Source organism: Rhopalosiphum maidis, chromosome 2 (assembly GCF_003676215.2).
Source record: "Rhopalosiphum maidis isolate BTI-1 chromosome 2, ASM367621v3, whole genome shotgun sequence".
Lineage (NCBI taxonomy): Eukaryota > Metazoa > Arthropoda > Insecta > Hemiptera > Aphididae > Rhopalosiphum > Rhopalosiphum maidis.
The window spans coordinates 87596989-87621489 of NC_040878.1; the positions used below are offsets into that span (position 1 = coordinate 87596989).

Genomic DNA, 24501 nt, shown 5'->3' on the forward strand with positions numbered 1-24501 from the left:
TCAACCGTGTGCAAGCATAGATTTTATACTATGGTATAAAACACCTATGGGTGTAAGATATAAGATTAATCGTGATAAGTCGTAATAGTTACACCAATAATATAATCTATTATAATATTATTTGTGATAGTAACATACATTAATAATTGATATTGTAACTAATTATTTTGTTAATAATATTATGAAAAAATCATTAAATATTCAAATATGAATAATGAATAGCGATAGCGATAGTGGCAAAAGTATAAACAAAGTCGATCACGGTTTTGGTTACTAAACCAAACGCTGAATCATGTGGCATTGGCAATCATGTTTGTGGACGTTTACAGCTTCGTTTAGCAAACAGACAGTTCCAATTTCTCCGTTATCAAACTTTACCACGTTTACTGCCGCAGAATTTCTTCTAAGTAAAATAAAGTGGGTAATTGTGATATATTCCGTTATTCGTTAAGTTTTTGGTAAATATTATCTTTGACTGTCGTCCAATATCGACCATATTATCCTCTTTTGATTTTTAAACTGTTTTTGCGTCTCTTCCATTGTCTGCGAGTGCAAATTATTATTGTTATTATTTTGTATTGGTATTTTAAAGTAGTGCGTAGGGTGAAAAAACGAAACTTGTAATATAATATTTGTACACTTGTACATATAACAATGTAACTTGTAGTGAGCTTTATCACTTCCGGTCCAACGAAATGATTCGACTGTTTCCCAGGGATTATATATTTATGCCGTGTTGGTAATTTAAGAATTAAAGATGCACATGTTTATGGTATTTTCAGGATTCGTAAAAGAGTATAAATTGTATAGGCTTGAATTCCATTAGAATATTAAACTAATTTTAATTTTTATATTAAATTTAATGTTTTAGTTGGATTTTGAAGTTAATATGTCATATATTCTAAATTATAAATTATATGTAATAGTTACTCTCTACCTGTTATCTAGCTAAAAATGTAAACAACATTTAGTAAAATTGATAAAATATTATATTTTGTCAATTTGTATCGATATTGTTTAAACAAATTAAGAACCAGACGATCTTATAGATGTTTATACCGACACTGAGTATAGACAGTACATCTATGAAAATTATTTAGATTTTATTGTAGTTATATTTAAAAGGTTTGTAAAATATAGGTAAATCTTAGAAGTGGTGTATATGTAATAATATTGTTTTACGGCAATCTTAACTGAAACAGTAAACCATGTAAGAGTTATGCATGTTATGACTCTGTGTGCTGTCGTCGCTTTGTACTATTCATGTTTTAGACACTTTAATAAACATTGATATTAAGCATATGGATAATGCATTCTTATCTTCACTGAACATACGCTTTTTGGCCAAGCTTATGGAGATAGTAACGATGATCTCAGTATTCTCACTCAAACAGCAATAAAGAAATAAACAATTAAATGAGAGCGAGAAGAGATGTAATGATGAAATGACAGTTAACAAATAATGATGGAAATCAGACATCAGTTGTGTTAGCTAACAGATTTTTATACATTGCCGCATCCGTTAGTTTAATAGCAATGGCATTAAACCACGTATTATAATAACAATATATTGATGTATTGTTGTCGATACTCAATAATATTAAAATATTGGAAGATTGGTTAGGTCGTAGTCTTGTTTATTGGATGTGATATATTGTTATATGCAAAATGATAAATATTCGAAATAATGACTTGAATTAAGTCATTATATTTATTTAAAAGACGAATATATTATTATGCGTTTTTATAATATACTATGCTGCAGTCTACCTATATGAGTATATGACTATATAGTTATCACATCACAATACGGGGGAGCTGTCCGTGTGAATTATATCGGAGGAGAATATCCACCTTGACGGCCACCGACAATTGTTAATTTAAATTCTACAAAAGTATTTGTGTGTAAATAATTTCTGTGTGCACGTCATGACCATTTGGGACCGTATATTTATGTTGTACTGACGGCTATGGGTCTTGGCGGTGTATACCTACGGTAAATATTTATAGGCCTATAACAGTATAATGTCCGAGACTTAAATAATAATATTATGAGCTCCGTCGACCCTTACCTCAATGAGAGGGAAAGAGTGTGAGCGGGAGAGAATGTGGTTTGTACCGATAGCATATAAAGAGTGTACGAACATTACCCTTAATTTAAAAATCTTAGACCGCAAATGATTTGAATAAAAACATAAAGCGGCAGGGCGCACATAGATGGTAGTACGGACTGCGGATTGCGCGGGAACAACCGGCGGCGTTTGTAAATTCGGGCGGCGCATTGTGGGGGATCGCGTGAGTGCGTGATCGGTCGGCGGTGTCGCAGGCTGCCAACTTAACGTCCAGCGAGGCCGACCAGAGTGCATCGCATCGGACATTTCCTCATCGCCGCCGAGTCAGACGTTCGTGATAACGACGCGATAACGACATCGCACGTGTTTGAGGTTATGTTATGTTTTGGAAAAAGGTTTTCGCGAATCCGAAAGGTAATAATTTCATCCCGTTTACCGCCACCGCGGTCCAAAATTCGGGATTCGCGTTGTCATCGTCGTCGTGCCGTACTCGTTTCTCGTTTCGTCTCGGCTGCCAGGAAATGGATTTGAAGAGCTTAAAGGACCGACCGCTGTTTGCCGTCGTCGGGTGTACGGGCACGGGGAAAACGAAACTCGGTGTGAGGCTAGCTCAGGAGCTGGGCGGCGAAGTCGTATCAGCCGATTCAATTCAAGTGAGTACCTAGTTGTGTTTTTCCCGGTCAATGTAAATTAGGTCGATAAGACAAAATTTCATTTTGTCCCATGCTTTGGTGTGTCGTTGTGCACTCACTTACAAATCCATGATTCCAAAGTATTTTTTTATGTTTTTGTTTGACGAATTGTTCGTGAAAGTAAGTCCCCATCAAATTCGATAACGCACAGTATTATGCGTGTGGGTGTGTATACTGTGACACTGGGAATCAAATTCGTTTACGAATGTTTTCGGAAGTGACTGAGATAATATTTGTATTAATATTATTATTGTTATTGTTATTGATAACCGTGATAACGTTAAATGCGATGTGTTGAAAAAATATGTGCTGTACACGGATAACGTAATTCGCCTATTTTTCGTAGTTACATATTTTAATAATTCGTCCACGGAACGGTCATTGTGATGATAAGAGGGTATTGTGAATGACATTTTTCAACCAACTCACGGAATCGCTAAAAAATAAAATATATTACGTTTTTTAAGAAATTGAATTTCGTTACTTCTGTGTTAGAACCAAATCAATTTAAAAACGTATTATTTGTGATAACTAAATGGAATTTATTATTTTAATTTAAAAATAAAACTACCTAAGAAGTAAGAATACATTTGACAAAATCACTTTCTACATATTTATATTCATTTAGAAGTTGATAATTTAATAATGAACACAATTTATTATCTAAGTAAGTATAGAAATTTAAAAACATTTTTTAAGATTATTAAGACAGTAATGAGATTAATACTAGAAAATCAAAAATAGTAAACAATTCAAAAATAAATAATTTTGGTTTTTAGTTTTTAAAAATGTTGAATTTTGTTTTGTTAAATGTATGGCCAAATTATGCTAAGTCAAGGTTCAGTGAGATAAACCTAGTGCTCAAAATTAAATTTTTGTAATAGTTTCATTTTTAGATTCTGAACGGAGTGATGAATGTATTGATTTTACAATGCTGTGTGTTTTTTTTTTAAATTTTTTTTTTATTTTTGTGTCTGTCATCACGTTTTGGACTAGTAATAATGCTTTGATTTTTGACTTCTGCCCCTCTTTGAAAAGGAAAATGCATCTAGTTAGTACTATGAGGGGTCAAAAGTAAAAAAATTCCAGTAGTTTTCATAAGCATCGGGAAAAACTCTGAAAAAATAACGGATAAACGGGAATTTTTACGCATAACCACTTTTCGACAAAATCGATTTTTTAATTTTGCTATAACTCAAAAACGAATCATTGTAAATACTTGAAATTTTCACCAAATGTTTTTATTATGGTTATCTATTTACGATTAAATTTTCAGAATATTTTGACCTTTTTTTAAGCTACTTATAGAAAATTGAAATTTTCAACTTATCTAAGTTGTTTTTCTTAAAATGCCGATAAAAAAAATTTGGCTATCCAAAAAATCTTTAAAATTTAATACAAGGTTTATTATAAGTTTTACTTATTGTAGTAAAAAAAAATCATAAATTGTTAGTCACAATTTTTGTTTATAAGCATTTGAAGTTCAAATATTTATGAAATATATCAAAACACGAAAATTTTTAAGGAATTTTGAAGTTGAAAATTCATAAAATTTTTGTGATTTATACCTAAGGTTAAAATACCCAATACAAGGTTATCCATCAGTTTTCCTTCAAGTAACTGTAAACAAAAATTCCATCGTCAATGTAGAAAAAATTTTATGAGCGTATGAAATTTAATTTTTTACGAAATCGTGTAAAATAACGATATATTACAATTTAAATATAGATAATAATATAATATATCCAACTGATTATCATTGATTGACAAATACCCTCCGTTCAGAATCGTTTTTCGTATACAATGATACCCGTCATTGCATTCAAATTCAACACATCCATTATAGTGACCCACTCTCCATCTCTACTATACAGCAGAGCGATACCCTCTTGCCCACTTTTTTGTTTTGCATTTTTAATTACGTACATTCGTCCAATGACTTGCTGTTCGATTAAATAATAATGTATTTTTTAGATGCTTGGTATTAACATCTTTGTATTACATTTGTCTCAAGTATAATATGGCTTGTCGTGATTTCTCAATTAAAAATAATAGTAATTAAACATTGTTGATAAGTATAGAATGTAGTAGGTATGAGAATACATTTGATAAAATAAAATAATTTAGTCAGCTTTTTATTTCTTAGGTTTTTGATAATAATTTATAGTAATACCTAAATAGAAATTGATTAAACATAAACTTCATAGTTAATACCCAGGTGTAAACGCATAGTTTATATTTTAACAACGTGAATTGGGCTTAAGCCCTGGCCAAGCCTGACCTAGTGGCTAATAATTATTTAGTTTACAAACCGAATATTATTATTATATTGTGATAAACATTTTTTTCCTCTAAAATAATGGTTTGAAATTTATTAAAGTACCTCAACAAATTGTGTATAGTGTAATTTATTAAAACGAATTTTTATTGAATAATGCATTGGTAATTCGTAGTATATGATATTAATTTTTTCAAGTTTTTAACTTCTTTAAGAGTTAATATTTAGTTAATATTTTTATTAACTCGAGTTATTATACTGTTTTCTATTGTAACAACGTTTCATTGATTATTGGTGCTTTACATAATTTATTAAGAACTTAATCAGACTACTAATTTACTGATTAGTAATTACAATTATTTATTAAACTTTTATGTTTGTCCTTGAATTATAAATTCTTCTTTTTTCATCTCGAAAAAATATCAATACACTATTCATCTACTGTTCATGACAAGTTTTTTTTTAAATGATGGTATCTATTGTTTTTTTATTAATGTTTTTATAAATACCGAAGTATGGAATTTATTCCAAAATTTATCGAATTGCAGTACCTAATTATTTATTGATGAATAATGTTTGAAAACAATACTTTAAATAAAATTCAAAATGTTTAAACTTATAAATATCTAGTTATATGACATAATAAGATACAGTGAAACATCCATCTAACGAAGTCGCACAGGGAACAAAAAAAATTTCTAATTTAGAGGAATTTATTAAATAGAATTACAAATTTTTCTTTTTACATAATTACATGTTTCATATATTCTATATTGTATTAAAAAATTATAAAATAAATATCAAATACATATCATATTATAAATCTTATTATTTTATTACATATTTATTATATTTACCTATTTAATTTATTATTGAGAAATAATTAGCGAGACGTTTATTTTTATAAATTGTATTTTTTTCGTAAAATGTTTCGATTTCGTTTACAAAAACGGGTTTGTTATCGAATAGTTTATTCGTTAGATAGAAATGTCAGATTCTTTATACAGAAATAAATTTACGCTTGATTAACAATGAAGGGCATGGTTTCTCAAAAATAATTCGTTAAATGGAAGTTCAATTACATGAAAGTTTTACTGTATTTATACAGTATAGGTGTTATATCAATATAAATATTAATGGTTTTAGATTCTATAAGCGGTCTGTGATGTGTATATGACAAATAATGAAAAAATTGCTTCGATTTTTAACTTTGAAGGTGGTTTCTAATAAAAAATTGGATCTAGTTTGAAATTAAAAATTTCCTGTAGTTTTCTATTGAGGAAATATAACAAAAACTTAAGAAAAAACGGTTATTTTTACGGAAAATCAGATTTCAATTTAATCTATTAATTTTTTTTGTATTTAAAAAAAAAATAATTTTAATACTTGAAATTTTATTAAATGTTTATGTTTACGTTTCTTACACATATTATAATTTTAAAAATATTTAGATTATTTTTGAGCTATTTATAGACATTTTCAATTTTTTTCTATAAATTACGATAAAAAATTATTTGCAGGGTTGAAATACTTGAAATTTAATTTAAAATCCCTAAGTTATTCTTATACCTGTACACAATTATTCAAAAGATAGCTATAATTATTTTGATTCAATTAGAGTTCAAATGTTTACAAATTTCATCAAAACCACGAAAAATTACTAGTACAAGTATTTTAAGTATTTTCTAGAAAAAAGTTATTACCAAAATTTCAAATTTTTGTAGCTAAATTTGAAAATTTAATATTATATTTCTCATAAGTCGTTCATATTGGACCTAAAAAAATCTAAAAAATAAATAAATATCAAATATGATTATTTATAACGATGTAAATTATTTTGTTATTATTCAAATACATTATTCAAGGGGATTTAAAACGTTTACTACGTTATATTATGAATATTACCTATTATACCTATTACCTATATCTATTCAACTACATTTCTAAAATATGTAGATTCATATTACCTATGTCCTATTTATTCTATGAACTTATTCACACTGTTTTACCGTAAAGATAAAGATTAACTCGATACTTAATTACAATAGTATATAGTATATACTATATAATTTGGTATAAATACGTACTTATATATTATTATTATAGTAATAATTAAGTTCTAATAATATAATAAATGCCGTGTTTCCGTAAAAATGAAATGAACCAACCGTAATACTAAAAGTAAAATAAATTAAGTATATCAAAAAACATATTTAATTTTAAATATGCTTAGTACCGTGCCATCTATATCTGCTTAGAATCGTTTTTCGAAGATATACAATAATAAATCATTGAATTCAATTCGAACACACACATTACAATGGCCCACTCGACACTTAATGTACAGCAGAGGTACTAACTTATCTACCTTTTTATTATGATATTAATAATATTGTATATAATAATTATTAAATAATTGATATAGCTGTAAAATATATATTATGATAGAGCAATATTTTGTTTTTAGTTACTTTTGGGTCGCGGGTCTTAACTAAATTGTGTAGAGTCGAACACCAAGAGGGCAAATCAGTAGTTAATATAATATAATATCCATGTGCGCAATATTTGTTTTTTATGATTGTGGTGACCATATGACAAAAATACAAAATACATGCAGTACCGTACTCACACACACACAATTACAATCACATGTTAGGCAGTTAAACGTGTACATTATATTTTATTCATAATTAGCTGTTTGTAAATCTTTGCTTGCATTATATATATATATATGCAGAGCCCATACGTTTGTAGAGGCAAAAATAGAACACTAAACATTATCATAAAATCTTTGAAAGAGAAAAATTTTGACTTCGAGCTGTATAGGAAAAAAATAAGACAATATCACAAATTTGTTTCTATTGAAAAATAGTTTTTTTTGGAAATTAACAAACGACGATTCTTGTTTTTTGAATTTGATAAAACGAAGACATCTAGGTCCTTTTTATATAGGTATGATTATTTTAACGTAAAATACTCAATTATTTAACATATATTTGAAAAAAAATGTATATATTATACTATTTTGTATCGTAAACAATTTTAAAATTGTTCTTATTTTTAAATAACTACTTTAGTTTCATACTTTGAAGCAGAATATTTTTAGGTATCTCTGTCACTCCACCCAGCTTGTCTAAACTTTAAATAATTTAATGTTTTAATCATAATAAGTACTCGAAATTTTTGTCAATCGGGTCATATTTCTTTTCTTTATTAGTTCATATATAATATGTTTTCATCCAAAATTTTAAGGAAGTTAAAAAATGAAAATCATAAAAAGGCTAAAAAATATATTTTTTTAAAAACGTCTGACATATGAATTACGTAAAAAATATTTTCAAAAATAATGTTTTACTTTACTAGATTCATCCTGTATAATTTTTTTTTTTTTATAGATCTTCTAATGACATTATTAGTATTGTACATATTAAAATCAACTATTGGTGTTAAATATGTGTTCCCTGTTGTATAATTCAGTTTTACTAGATGTCAAAGTATATTTATGACCTTGCCGCGTTTTGAATGAAATTGCATAATATGAATGACGTAAAACGAGAAATTCTTGTTTCTTTTATCCTATATCCCAAGTACCCTGGGGAATCAATGATAATATGCTCGTATACGATTCAACACCTATTCAACAGAATATAAGTATATTATATTGGACATGTATACATATCAATTTACAGATGTATTTTGAATATATCAATTTTTTGTTAATCACAATCATTTTATATACTATATCGCATGAATTAGGATATTGTTTTTTCTTTATATATTATATAACAGTATGTATATAGGAAATTACTTTGAATCTTTCAGTTTCATTTTTATTGGTGAACGATTAATTTTGAAGTAAATCTTACCTAACCAGGGCAGTGCACCTTTTTGAAACGATTTGACTACGTATATTATATTAGCCAGCTTAAGTTTTATAACATAATCTTGTTTTTTATTTTCAAGGATATGGTAAAGGGTTCATATTTATTTTATTCTTGTAATCTAATATTATGCGTAAGCGATTTAAACTACATAATTACAATGACTTCATATTTTTATGAGTTCCATTTATTCTAATATACATCTTAATAAATGTTCTGTTGTATATTTTATTTTTATATATTAATTTTTAATTACATTTTATGTTATGGCATTTGGATGTTTTTTAATTATTTCAATAATATTATTAATATAAAAAATAAATGCAATTTTATAATTGGTTTTTGTATGCCTAAATAGACAATAGTGTGTTTGTGACCTAAATATGCAAATGAGTTTTTTTTATTACTAAATTCTGTTATTTATTTTTTTATAACCAAATATTGACGTACGGTGTGATTCATAACTAACAATTTAAATATATTCTTTGTTTGAATTGTTTTAAGTACATTTTGTGTTTCCAAAAAATAATTTTTATGAATAGAAATTCAAAACAGATTACGTAGGTATTATTTATTTAACGAATATAACTAATAACTACAAACTAAATTAAAAATATTGCAACTTTATGTCGTATTTTATTTAAACACTTAAAAATATTAATGTATACTATGTATTATTATAAATTATAATACATGCCATTATTATTTTAAAACTTATAAATATGAATGACAAATACAAATTAAAATATGAGCACAAAGGAAGGGATTAAATATGACTTAGAAATAGTTAAATTGTTATTTAGTTTTTACAATTATAAATAAAAACAACATATGAGAATTTAAATTCAAATATAATAATTTTTAATTTACTTATTGAAGACAAGTTAGAAGCGATGTTTCTACTTAAGCACTACCTACCTATAATAAATTATTGTGTCATTCATTAGATACTTATTTCTCCGTTCTATTCATAATAAGAAATAATTTATTTATAGGATATTATGTTGACTTGCTAAATTTTACAAAATAGTACTTGCGTAATTGTGTAAGTTTTTACATAAACGTAAATAAATAAATAAAAATATTTTATAATTATTTAGCAGTTTTTAAATTATTAAAACTAATATATTTTTATTTTATAGATCTTCAAAGTAAATATTTACTATTGTTGAATCAATTTTATTGGCGCCGTTTTAAATATAATATAGTCATATTATTTACATATATTTAAAATATTTTATTTGCAAAAACCAATTATTTTTATTTATTGGCGATATAGAATCGCGTTCCCCTCGAAAAATCTGTGTTCCTATTCTTCCACGAAATTTACCACGCTCCATATGATCCCTCGTGATTTATTTGTTGAAGAAATAATAGCCTATAGTCCTTATGCGACAGAAAAAAAAATAACTACAAACCCAAGAAATATCGCCTGCCGGTTTTCGGCATTTCTATTGAGTGCTGTGGCTGAATACTGGGAAACCGGTTTTTTCGCCTGTTGTTATAACGAGGGCTCCATTTCTTTATTATGTACAATATTTTTTCAAGATAAGCCCCGAGCACACAGCATTGTTGGATACTGCTATACGTATTAATGGTATTTTCAGAACTTTTTCTCTTTCATTTTGTATTTTTGCTTTTTTTTTTAACCATTTGTAAGGTCCTATCTAATGTTTTGTTAACATTGTGTCCTGCGTAAACAAAATACATAGAAAATCTTTCATGATACTTGTTTTATCGCCATACTTAATGAGAATTTGAATTGGTATTTTTATTAAGAAGTAAAAACAAATATGCAATATTATAATATTATTTACAATTTAAAATAGTTTTAAATATGGCAACATTTTTTTATGAAATCGAAGTATACTATGTTTATATATATATATATATATATATATATATAATATCGTATTGTATAGTATTATTATACTATCACAATATTATATATTTTATTTATGCAATTTTAAATGAATCAATTGACATTTAATTCAAAAATATTTTAATAAACTTTTAGAATTTGACATTTTTCAAATAATAGATTATTGGCACTAAAAATTGTTGACGCCGTTCTTAGTATATGAAAATTATGACTTTGGGGTAGGGTTACCATTTATGGTTGACAATAAAAGAGGAAATTTTTTTCAAGATTATGAAAATAATTAATATGTACATTTTATTTTTTTTTATAATGTACAATGTACCTACTGTAGTGATCATATGATATATATGATATAGATCATTAGGTATAAATTATATTTATTTATACACATTTAGACTTAAGAAAATAAATTAAACACTATAGAATTTCTTCGTAATTTAGAAATAAATAATCTGCTGTTTTATTTGTATAGTCTTTATCAAATATTTGTAAATATGAAAAAAAATAAAGAAACTCATAGCATATTAGCATAAATTATAATATTAATCAGGGTTTAGAAACTTTGTTAATATCATTATTTTTCTGTTTTTATAATAATATGATTATAACCATAATCATGATTGTGAACATTGAATATATTATTTAAATACCTTTATACTAATATCGATATATCGGGATAATTATTTAATAAATTCACATTTCTTGAAAAAACCCTGACATTTTCCAATATTTAAAAAACCCCCAGGACATTTTTATTTAAGCTTAAAAAGAGGACATGCCCGGGGAAAAGAGGACGTCTGGTAACCCTACTTCGGGGGCAGTTGCCCCCTTTGCCTCCCTACCCCTTTAGAAACGGCTCTGATTTCTATTAGTTGACATACTTATTATTATAATATTGTTATTTACTAGGTGTATCAAGAATGATTAATATATTTAATAATTTAAAAAACTAAAAATTATCAAATCTTTATAATATAACCTAGAAAATAAATAGATTAAAACAGTCATAATATTTTGAAAACTAAATTATGTAGGCATATAAAATTATAAGTATTTAAAGTCTCTTCAATTATCTTTTTTCTTTTCAAATCACAAACCACAAGCGTTTTGAGCCACTTTAACTCGCTGTATTTCATTAATCATAATTACTTAGAAAAGTATTGGAAATGATCTATTTTTAACCTCATAAAGTACAAACTACAGACTACAGATTGCTGGAAAAACATGTAATGTTTCTAGATCAAATTTCCCTTTCTAAAACGTGATGATAGACAACAAAGGTTATAAAACTAACATATTTTGTACTTTGTTCAGAATCTAAAATTTAGTGAAATAAATATATATTATTATGTATTTTACACAAATTACAAAACCTAGCTGTACTCGTGCACTTCGTTTCCCGTACAAAATGTATCCATGTTAAGTTTGATTGCCTAATGCAAGGTGTATACACCTTGGCCTAGTGCTAAAATTTAGTATGAGGATAAAATCTATGTTTTGTTTTCTGATTTTGTGTATAGATGATATTTCCGACTTCCGACATCAACTTTTCCGCCCAGTGTTACATTTTTTCAATCGATTAACCGATTATGTATCATTCGTTAAAAATAATCTGTTATTCAAATAATCGATTAAATAATCGCCCAGTCCTAAACATAATGAAGAGGTAATATAATATTGAGGTCATTAATGGGAATAAAAATTATCATATCTCATGAAGTTATGACGAAGAAAAAATTACACACATTGATCATAATTTCATCAAAATCGGTTGAGTAGTTTCGGAACGCATTGAGAACATCATACCTAGGAAGAATCATATCGGGAATTATATCTGGTTCATTTATTTTTATGATTCTATGGAATAAATAATAAAATACCTGTAGTTTACAGCTTTGATAAGATTTTTATACATCTATCAAAGTTTTGATCTTTTTCAATCTTCCTTTTGAGACTTAATGGACTATTTCACAATTTTATATGGTTGATTTCGGAAATTTAACGTTGTATAATTTATAGTGTCTTATAAATGACTAACATATTTCTGTATGTTTTTTTTTAAATCTCTTTTCACGTTTGTTTTGTTTTTATTATTATTTATTTAGTTAAATATATTTTACGTATGGTTGCTTCACACAAATGTAAAATTGTTAATCGATTAATACTCATTGAATTTATTCAATACTGGAAATAAAAATAAATATGTATTTATATATAAAAGAATAAACAAGTTTCTTCTTAGTATTAACAAAATTTATTTTTAACATTTTCCAATTGATTGTTTATTACTATGCTGTTAAAAGTACGTGAGATACTATACAACTACATATAATTACATAAATTACTTCCAGTTTTGACATTTTTTTTATTTGAAAAATCATATTAATTTTTTTATATTTATTTTGAAAGGGTGTGTATCCTTTGGTTATTTACATTTATGTTATTAATTTGTATTTTGTTTAAACTATATTTATATTTTAACTTATCCAAACGCAGCGCAAGTATGTACATAATTGTATATTATTAACAATTTCTAGTGCGAGTTAGGTATTACAAATTTAGTTCGGGAAAAGACAACCCCAAGTATGTGTTATTGTTTTATTTTTTTACCGTATTTACCTCGAATAATTTTTAAAATTATTCATACGTGTGGCGATTTAAATACTAAAATTGTAATTTAACTTATAAATAATTAAGTACGAAAAATAAAAAACATTTTAATTGTACCTGTTAGTCATAGGTAATCTTAACTAAAATTAATGTTATTATTTTGGATACTCCACTTGTTCTGGTGATTTGCTACTTCCGAATAGCATATGTGTACTTGACCTGTAACATGCGTTTTTTGTTGCCAATTCAAGTGTTTTTTTGCTATTATCTAAGTCTGGGCGATTAGAGAATGGCGCCAGTAAAATAAAAAAAAAATAAAAAAAATAGAATCGCGTCCTTCAAAAATGGATGTACGCACGTCGTATGTATTTGAATATAATTCGCTGTCTAGCAATAACGGTAAATTGAAAATTAGTGAATAAAAATAAAACTATATTGGTATACATTATTTATCTATATACTATACCTTTATTCGTATGTGTATATGTGTAAATATTTATTACCTACGCTGTGCACATTTTTCCTAATAATATGTGAAATTGTGAGCCATGGAAGTTTGAACTTAAGCCACGTTTAAAACCCGTCTGAAAGTGAAATGTCTTTATCTCTATATTGTATATTATTATCAAAATACGTATCGTTCATCGTTTTTGTGATTATCTCATACATCGTATGGACCTTGGCCTTATGCGTATACAGACGCTTCTCTCCCACTATCAGTTAGTGCTTGTCTTTTTTTCTGTTCGATTTTTCGCCCTTTTATTGTGTATACATATTTTATATTTGTGTATTTAGGTCTAGTAAACACCAAGGCCAACAGCGCTGCGTATTTACGACCGTTTATAAAAAAAAGAATAGAATCATTGCTATTAAGCCGCCGACCTATAACTCCCCTCTTGCATTGACACGCCGTATTGTATTTATGGATATTCTGACATATATGTTCAGATTTTAGACTATTTTAGTAAAGAATTGTATACCTACCGAAAATTTGAATTTTTCTACTCAATTCAATAGTGTTTGTTGGCACCAAAAAGATTTTGTTTTGCTCCCTGTTTCTAAAATGATAGACTACTACATTTCATTATAAAATGTTATTATGTAGGTATTTAAAAATAAGGTTACACGATTTGTTGATTTTATTTTTCTCCAATAATACAACTTTGATATTATTTGCTTACCCATTTAAAATATTATCTTTTGAATAATAACAAAATTAAAATTTGTTTTTAATGTATTTGAAATTGATTGAATTTTTATGAAACTCATTTTAAAGTTCTGTAATATTTTTATTGAGTTGAAGTTTTGAACTGTATTTAATTAGGAATTAATATAAAAATAATTTGTTTCAATTCTTAAGTCAGCGTTATAAAAAAAATATGAAATCGTATTACATATTTTCTATTGAACCATTGATTAACAATTTGTTTTTTGGTATTTAAAAAATATATTTATATCTATATATAAAGATAGCCATTACTCATTTATATTTTACTGATTAATAACATGTTTAAATAATGTTAATATGCATTTTCAATTTTAAGTAAATTAAATGAGTTAACAATAAATGTAATTAATATTTGTAGCTATAAATGAATTTTACTATGCAAATTTTAATTATAATGAGGTAATGACTAACGAACAATAATATTAATATTGAATAATAATAATATTTATCAATTACTCGTATTAAGTTTAGTTTTAGGTATTTGTATGTTATGCACTTCAACCTTGAAATAATATCCCCAACTGTGATTATATACTCTTAAACTACATTGGTTTACTTTTGTCTTCTATTACAATATTCTTGGCTGTTGTTAATACGTAATAACAGAACAATATGTTTAATACCTACCGCATATTTCATTACTATAATTTGGAATAAAAAACAATACAATGATTTGATTTATGTGAAAATTAAAATTTGGATTCGTTTTACTTACCTTGTAATTTATATAGATAATTGGAAAGACTTTTTGTCAATACACGCTACATAGAAAGTGTAGATACTTTATAGTGATAAGTACAGGTAATTGAAATATCGGTTTCATTAATTTTGATATTCTTGATTTATAATAAATTGTATATCAAGTATAAAACATTTACAATAATGTATGCAAAAGTATCTTTTTAAACAATATTTAAATGGTTACTGGTAAAATATTTTATTTGAAAATGGTCAAATATATAGTACAACAAATGATACAGTAAAATAATGTGGCTATAAATAATAGATATGTACATATAAATTATATTAGTGCATAAAATTTAATATTGCTCTTCGGCACTTGTAGTTCGTATTAAAAATGTTTGCCACATTCAGTAATCATCTAACAAAAGATTTTGAACTTGAACTGTAATGGCAAACGATAACATATATTTGAATTATATTATAAACTCTTTATTCAAAAGTCTTTCAAACATTTAATATATAGTATAATAAAATATTAAAAAGTTGTGTATAATTTATTAATTGTATTCCCAATGTACACACGTATAATAATATTTTTTATAAGAAATTGTCTAATTAACCATTATACTAAATCCAATAAAAATTATGATGATTATTATTTTTAACCAAATGTAAATATTTAAATATTCCTTTTATATGACATCGTACATTATTTCACTATAATAAACTTAAATATTCTTTTTAAAAACTGTGAAAATCGTGATATAATATGAGATTAACTAATATTTTATTTATTTAATTTTGTTTTAATATATCCTTAAAACTTGTTGTTCTGTCGATCTGTTTTTGATATAAGATTATGTTCAGTTTAAATTATTTTACGCTTGTGTCAGGAGTAAAACAGCGTATGTATGTAAAATGTTTAACTCATCAACACTGTACTGTTAAGCTTACTAAGATGTTAAGATGGCAGATTTTTCCAAATATATTTAGTTTATTTTTGTTTTTGTTTTGTCTTTTTACAGTTTTAAAGGCGTTTATGAATTTTTATTTTTTAAAAATATATACAGATATAGAAAGTTGTACATTTTATTGAAATAGCATACTTCAATATTTAAAGTAGTTGATAATTTAAGAATTAAGGTTTTTATTTTACTTAAATATTAAATTATAATTTGTAGTTACGGTTAACTATAATGTTATTTTTAATTTTTAACTTTTATTGCCTAAAATTTAACAATTTTATATTAGTGATATATATATTATTATAACGTAGTTTGTAAAAAATCTAATGCTATACAAAGATAAGAAATCTCGATGTTACGTTCTTTGAATTTTAAGTTATGAGTAATTTCTTACGTATTTACGGTATTTATAAATACCTATTATTTACTTTGAAAGTTTTCACAATTTTGAGTATACATTTATTTAGGTATTTACTAGCTACTTAGTCGATACTGAAAATCTTCCTACATAATATTAATGATGTGTATACACTTTTTTTTAGTACAGGGTGACACATATTTTTTAAATTTATATTTATATGAATATAATGTAGGTACCTACGTATGTGCAAAGGTGGGAAAGTTAATGGAAATAATTAACTCAAGTTAAATTAAGTTAAGAGGATACAAGATGGATAAGTTAAAAGTTAATATGGAGAAAAATATTAACTCAGTTTAAAAAAAGTTAATCTATTTTATTTAATTAGTATGTAAATTACATAAAGAGTGAATGTGTCTTTCTAGTTTCTAATTTATAAATTATAAAAAACAATTTTATTGAACTTTTATCAATGTATATTGCATGTAGTCGTATATACCTTTTTACTTTTACTTTACTAATATTTATTAATTTATATATATTATATATACAACATTTTGTTATAAAGAAAAAGAATAGAGATTGTTGTCTTATTATAGTATTGTATTATTTTAATTTTATACTAATATAGTAATATTTACGTATAAACGAAAAATTTCAAACGTTTTAACTTGATGGATTTTATTAAAATCAACTGAGAAAAGTTAAGTTATTTCTACTGTAAATTAAACTAGTTAAGTTCATAAGTTGATTAGAAAATAAACTAACTAGTTAAGTTAAAAAGCTAAAAAATAACTTTTTAACTTAACTTTAACTTTTTAACTAGTTAATGCCCATTTTTGCGTGTGTGTACACTGAAATACCGTGCTTTCGACTTTCTTGTGTGCATTTATTAATGTGAACTGCTAATAAACTGTTTCAGTTTTGTTCAAGTCAGTAATAACTACGTACCTAATATGTGCATTTATTAAATGGTTCTTAAAACGTTTAAGAATATGTCATTGAGAACCATTTTATTATTCAAGAATCACCAGTTATACCCTTCAATAAGACATTATTAAACTTCTTTTGTTAACCGGAAGTTGGTCCAATTTTATTTCTGAGAGGCTACACATTTAAACAACTATAATGCTGATTTATATTATGTTATTGTTTTCTGTTTAAAACCAGTTAATATTGTACGAATCGCGTATACAGTCAGTGACCGATATTAGCCTTGTACAGTATAGCCTAAACGGTTACACTCGATTATACCTGTACACGCGGGGCTGCTGTATGTAAATTGGAATTTTTTTCTTCCATTCGTCAATACATCGTCGTACGTTCAACTTCGCGAACTGTTAAATTTTCTCTCGAATCACGTTCAAACACGATTGTAGTTTGTACCCAAATACGTTGTGTACTTCATGGGTTCTCGTTTTCGTTTTAACAATAAATTCTGTGTGTTTTCACACACTTGACATCACCGACACGCATGTGTTAAATTCCAAACCAAATTTAGTCGAATGTTATTTAGGAACGCCGCGGACTACTTTTCACCCGCAAGTACAGACTACCGACATTCATTACTACCGCTATAAACGGTGACACGGTGTGGCGCTTAATCTAAATTGCAGTTACAGCCACGGACCAGCTAGTAAAAATACCTCGAATCATCGTAATGCATTATTTTCTTTTATCACTGAATGATTAAAAAAAAAAAAACCAACGAAGTGAGTGTGTGTATGTGTGAAGGCGACTGTTGTCTATACTACTCTGTTAATATTTGCCAACATATATTATACCTAGGTATCATCTACCTATTGAATGTGTATATTTAATGTGTTTTTCATATCTTAATTTTTAGATGGTCTATATAAATGGATAGTATTTGTTTATTTAGGTCTAAAAATTATTATTGATAAAATTATTTTTATTTTTTACTGAGAGTTTTCATTTTTAGTTTTCAAATACTAAATTCTTTTAAAATTAGTATAAAAAAAAAGTTAATTTAATTTTTGTTTATTGCAGGGTAAATTTATTCATTTGTTTATTAGTTTCAGAATGGGGAGTTAGAATTAAGTAAAATTGTCCATAAGTATAATAAGAATCTCTAATTTTAGGGTAGAAATAATAAAAACAACTGTGACTGGTAGTTATAAAAATCGTATAAATTGAACAATTTTAAAATAGATTGATTTTTGGTTTTTACTAAAGTTAAATAAAGAAAATACCTAATTTTCAAAGATTTTTATTTTTACTAACCATGTGGGATATGACAAAAATCCGAAACTAGTAATTAATTCAAATGCCATGTATGATCATAAAATGAGAGTTGAGACCAGCTGTGCAGTGATGTATCGCTACTTACTATACTCTGTTATATCTAATACTGAAGTAAGGATCAATGTGGTACTAATTATATGAAACCGAGATCGTTTGCCAGTGGTTGTTTCGTTTAAGTAAGACTCCTCCGTTAATAATGTACAAAAAAAAATGTCATTAAAATATATGTACCGTCTCGCAAAGAGGGGGAACATCGACTTGGAAATAATTTCCATAGTGCGGCGGTGCAGGTGAATAACCTCGAGGAACTAATATGTATTGCTTATAATATACCACTTAACTATGTACAAATATTATAATATATAGACACTTGCATAATATTAAAACTTATTTGCAGCGTGATCAATTATATTATTGTGATCAGTAATTGTTTATAAATATATTTTCTCCCGTTTATTAGTTTTGAAAAAAGATAAAGGGTTAATATTTCTCGATGTATACGGTTGAACCGTTATCACACGTTTGTCGCAAAAAATTGTACTCGCGTCCAATTTCCCTCCCGGCTCCCACCTCTTGTTACGAAATCGGCGGCGGCTACAACGGTTGTTTGTAATGCATAGGCCAGCCGTTGGCCATGATCTTTCGAACGAGCGCACGTCACTGTATGTTAGTAATTTGCATACGTTCGCGATGTGGGGGATAAGTTTTTAGTTGGAGAAAAAAAATGATAATCGTAATAAATAAAAAATTCTACATTTTTTATCGCGTAAAAATCGAGATATATTATTTCAATCGCCGGAGCTGAAAAAAAAATTCGTTTACCCCGCAAACCGCATGTAAATTACGCGAGCGGTTTTTCTCTCCTCTCCTCTTCTTCTCACAACATTTAAATACTATCCAGACGGGCCTTGAGACGTTTTCAGGCGGCGATGACGTAGCTTGACATAGTTACAATATTATGTGGTATTCCTCTGTGCCACGCGTACATTTTACGGGGGTGTTAAATTTATTGCGAATTCGTGTATACACGCACACACACATACACACACTATCGTGCACGTTTGGCCTTGAATATCGTGTAGGAAAAAATAATGCCACTAGCATCAGTCTGGTCCGATGTATTTTTACGAATTAAACGCCGCACCACGTTTTAAAATCACAGTTTTTTTCCTTTTATTTATATACACGCAATAGGTTCGAGTTGTGTATAAAAATAGACTAGTTATGATAATATTACGTGCAAAAACTACGTGACCCGCTGGTTTAAAAATTGCAAATCTCGCGCGTACGTCCGAACACATCGCATTGTGTAAAAAACGGGTTTATAGTGAATTTTTGTCTGGCGAAAGTTTTTGATTACAATTTAATTTTGTTGCAGCCGTGGCTAGTTTGTTGTATTTAATAAACGGTTTGGCTGGAATTGTTTATTAGATTTATTCTGATATTTTTATTAAAACTATATCTACTCATCTTTATACATTTGTGTATCTCAAAATAATGTACAACTCTTAATAGTTTGGTACTTATTTCTTATGTTAGTTCATATAAATGATTGGATGTAACTTGTTATAGAACATATTTTGTATAAAAATATTATATTATTAATTGAGTTATTATTTTAGTCTATTTGCTATTTTATTAATGGGTCTGTATATATCACATTATTGTATTAGTTATATCATTTTATAATAGGTATATTCCATTTTAGGATTATAAATAATGTCTTTGAGCAGGACGTTTGATTGCATACTATCGTAAATTGATTAAGGTTGAAAATAATTGAATATTAAATTCATTCAGATTGACTTCAGAATTCTGTTCGGATGTGTGTCTTATTCAGTATTTAAAATTTAGAATTGAATTATTACTGACTAATCAATACTATAGCCGGGTATTATAAAAATTGTATGCATATTTATTGTTGAATAAGTCACCAATTTATTGAAGCAAAAACTTGTTTATAACCTATAAATAAAATTATGTTTCATAATTATTGTATCTTTTCTTTGTTCTTGATTTTGTAAACTAGTTTTGGGGACACAGTCTGCAAAAATTTATTTTTCGGTATAATTTACAAATCTGCGAAGAAGAATAACAATTTTAATGAAACTAAGAAAAATATTATATACTTTTAAAATATACTAGAACAAAAAAAAGTTTTAAAATGAGCGGTAATGTGTAAGAAAATGGTATATTATTATGGCTTATATAAATCAGTGTTCAATATATTCTATGGGTATAAATATTTTAAATTATGATAAACAGATCTTAAGGCAAAACGCCGACCTGGGTCACGTCGTTGACGATTGTTATGGTTTAAGCCTTCTCCATATATTATATATATTTTGTAAAAATATTTATTTTGCGCCATAAAAATGATAATAAAAAAAAATACTAGGTAAAAAAATCTTGTGGGTCTTAACAAGTTCGCGACACTGTGTGCGGTCGTAAAAAAACAATTTTACGACTTTCATGCATATATAAAATGTTCGAAAACAATCGATTTTTGTCTTTGCTGCCTTTTTCTCCTAATTGCTTACTATAGTGTAAACGTTTTCATTCACACGCCGTGTGGTTTTCATTAAAATTCGATTTCTTTTTTTATGTTACATGTATAAAGTCTCAATAAATAATGTTTATTGATTATATTTAAGTGTTCTGTTTAAATTTAAACGGACGTTTATAAACGGTATTTATAATAATTGATTGATTTTCAAATGCATCTAATTATTTTTCCTCCTATAGTGGTGATAAGTCGTATTTACATTTTTTTAAAATTCAAAATTTAAGTTCAATCAATCAAAAAGTAAAAATATTGATTTTTTTTTTAGTTATTGTTATTGGTATGTATTCATTTGAGATAAATTACTGATTATAATTAATTAGATTAGAACAATCTTATTTTAAAGAAAAATATAAATGTTAAAGTGTATACTTGTTCGAATAAATTAAATATTAAGTATGGTAAAATGATAAATTCAGAACAGGTTTTAAAATCGAAATCCAAATTACTTATAGTTATTGTAAAGAACTGGATGGTTAATTTATATATGTAGATACAATTTTAAGATTTATAAAAAAGTATAATCGTGTTAATATTCACTATGAAATGCATACTGAGTGTTAAATATGTATATACTATGGAATATATAATTTCAATGGAGTCTCATCTTTATATTATATTATTTTAGCTAAAGGATTTTTTCAACCGTAGAATATAAGTGATTATAAGCTAATGATATCTGTAATGTATTTATTTAATTTATAGTTTAACAAATAATCTCAAATATTTTATTGTATTATGACTAAAGACAATATTAAGAATTATTTTTGAAAGAACTTTTCTTCAGTATGAGTGAATGTAGACAATATGTATACATTCTGAGTGTAATTCAAAATACTTCAACACGTAATTGCGATTGTAAATTAATATAGTTATTGTATGAAGGTTAATTTAATTGATGTTAAGTTAATTACATTTAAAATTTTATAATATAATAATAGTACCTATCTATTAATTTTAACGATGTTACTAATTTTAATTTAATTAAAAAAAAATATTCTTCTGATTTTCAAGGAAATTGTGTCATTTATTTTATTTTAGGAACTTGGTACAAAAGTTTTTTTTTAAATATTTATTTTAACAGTTTTAAATTAAATGTAAAGTATCTAAGTTTTAGGCCATTCGCTGATAAATAAAATGTGTTATTAATTTTTTCCTTAAATTCTTGCATTTATTGAGGTACAAAAATTAAACAAATATAAAATATTTTATGATTTTTACTGTTTAGTTTATAAAAATTATATTTATGTATCGTAGTTAGGTATGTGTATTTTGAGTATTGCTAAATTGTTTTTTCTGTTTATGATTTTGTATACATTATTGTTATACATTGAGAAATACATTAAAGTCGTTATAAAGATTTTGAGTAACGAATACACATGACTTTTTGGCACAGCCACGGCCCCTATCAAGAGCGGCGCCGGTTTACTATGTGAATCAATGGACCTCTTCCGGTCTAATCGCTTGTGTAATGTGTCAAACTCGTTCATGAATTCGTGAATATGTATGAGAACTATTTGGTATCTCTAATTCATTTTTGTAATAAACAATTATTTTTATTTATTTTATCTTACGTAACCACTATCAGATTAGTCTGTTTTAACTGTCCGGTGGGTCCAAATATATTAAGAGAAAGATGAATTACAATAAATCATGACGACATTTTTATTTCTTATTCTTCTTAATTTTCGGAGAGAGACGATCGTATTTGCCGATAGCATTTTTCGTCACATATGTTTTTTTAAACGTGCATGGATTGATGACTTTACCCTGCAACCGGTTTCATCCCGTCACCACTACCCTGTCTTACCCATCTAATTATTATGCAGTACAAATAACATTTTATTATTATTAACGTCGTAATTAAGTGCTGTTGGTTTGCAAACAAAACGTCGGGGACCTATCTTCAGTACTAAACATAAAATAGGCTATTGATGAGGCGTTTTCGTCGGTGGACTGCTGTTGATCATTAAAATTGTTGAGTCTTGCATAGTCACACACTTTTATGTGTCCCATTCATGATAGATTTATTGGCGGGAACTCTGTGTCTAGAGAGTATATGTGTAATGTATATATATGTATATATGCATAATATGAGAAAATGGCTTAAATCCAATTCAATATGTGTGACCAAAGAATTTATTTAGGCGTTTCCTACTGGGGACTTAAGAGTTAATTTTGGATCAAGATAACAGACAAATTGTTTAACGCGTTTCAGATTTTAAATTGTAATAAATATACATAGCCATACATTACATAATTTTAAGTGGTGAGTTATCAGAAATTCGATAACTTAATCATTTAATATAATGTATTCTAACTTATTAATTCCAAATGTACTTCAAGAATAAATTAAACATTATGCAAATCTATGAATTAATAAAATTATAATTTAGTGTTAAATTCAGAGTGATACATTTTTTTATACGTAGATAATTAATGACAAAATCAAAGTAGAAAAATGTATAATGATGTATTATAATAAAGTATAAAGATTTTAATAATGTATATAAAATTCAGATTATTTTGCTTAGATTTATTTATTGATAAGACCTTTAATTTATTATATAAAATTATCAAACGTGTAATAAAATATTAAAATTGAAAAATTTTTTGTTATTAATTATTTGTTATAAAAAAAATGTATCGCTGTAAATTTTCTATTTTTATTTTGTAATTATTATTTACTAATTATTATTATTATTTAATACATAATGAATGATTCCCCCCCTCGAATTTTAAATTAAACTATTGCTCACAATTGCATAATGTTTAGATTTTAACGATGACAACTCTTTTAATAAATAAATGTTATACATTTATTTAATGTATTATGTACTCGTATAATATAATATAATGATAAATAATTAAAAAACTTGATTTAATAAATATGGTTGTTTAATATAATAGCTAGGGTTGGCAGAATTTAAACCACTGCGAGTTTAGTAACACGAGAAGCACAAATACAAAGGAAAAATGTATAGAAAAATGTATGGAATTGTGTAAACTTAAGACGTCTCTTG

The 24501-nt window shown here is 26.4% G+C and overlaps 1 protein-coding gene across 1 annotated transcript in view; it reads left to right on the forward strand.

Moving 5' to 3' along the window:
* Positions 1-2404: 2404 nt before the first annotated feature.
* The window catches only part of LOC113552737 (tRNA dimethylallyltransferase), a 99410-nt gene continuing 77313 nt past the window's right edge, over positions 2405-24501 (forward strand). Inside the window, exon 1 of the mRNA XM_026955614.1 lies at positions 2405-2725. Within this exon, the coding sequence (XP_026811415.1) occupies positions 2453-2725 (273 nt within the window). The 5' untranslated portion in view covers positions 2405-2452. The remainder of the gene's footprint in view (positions 2726-24501) is intronic.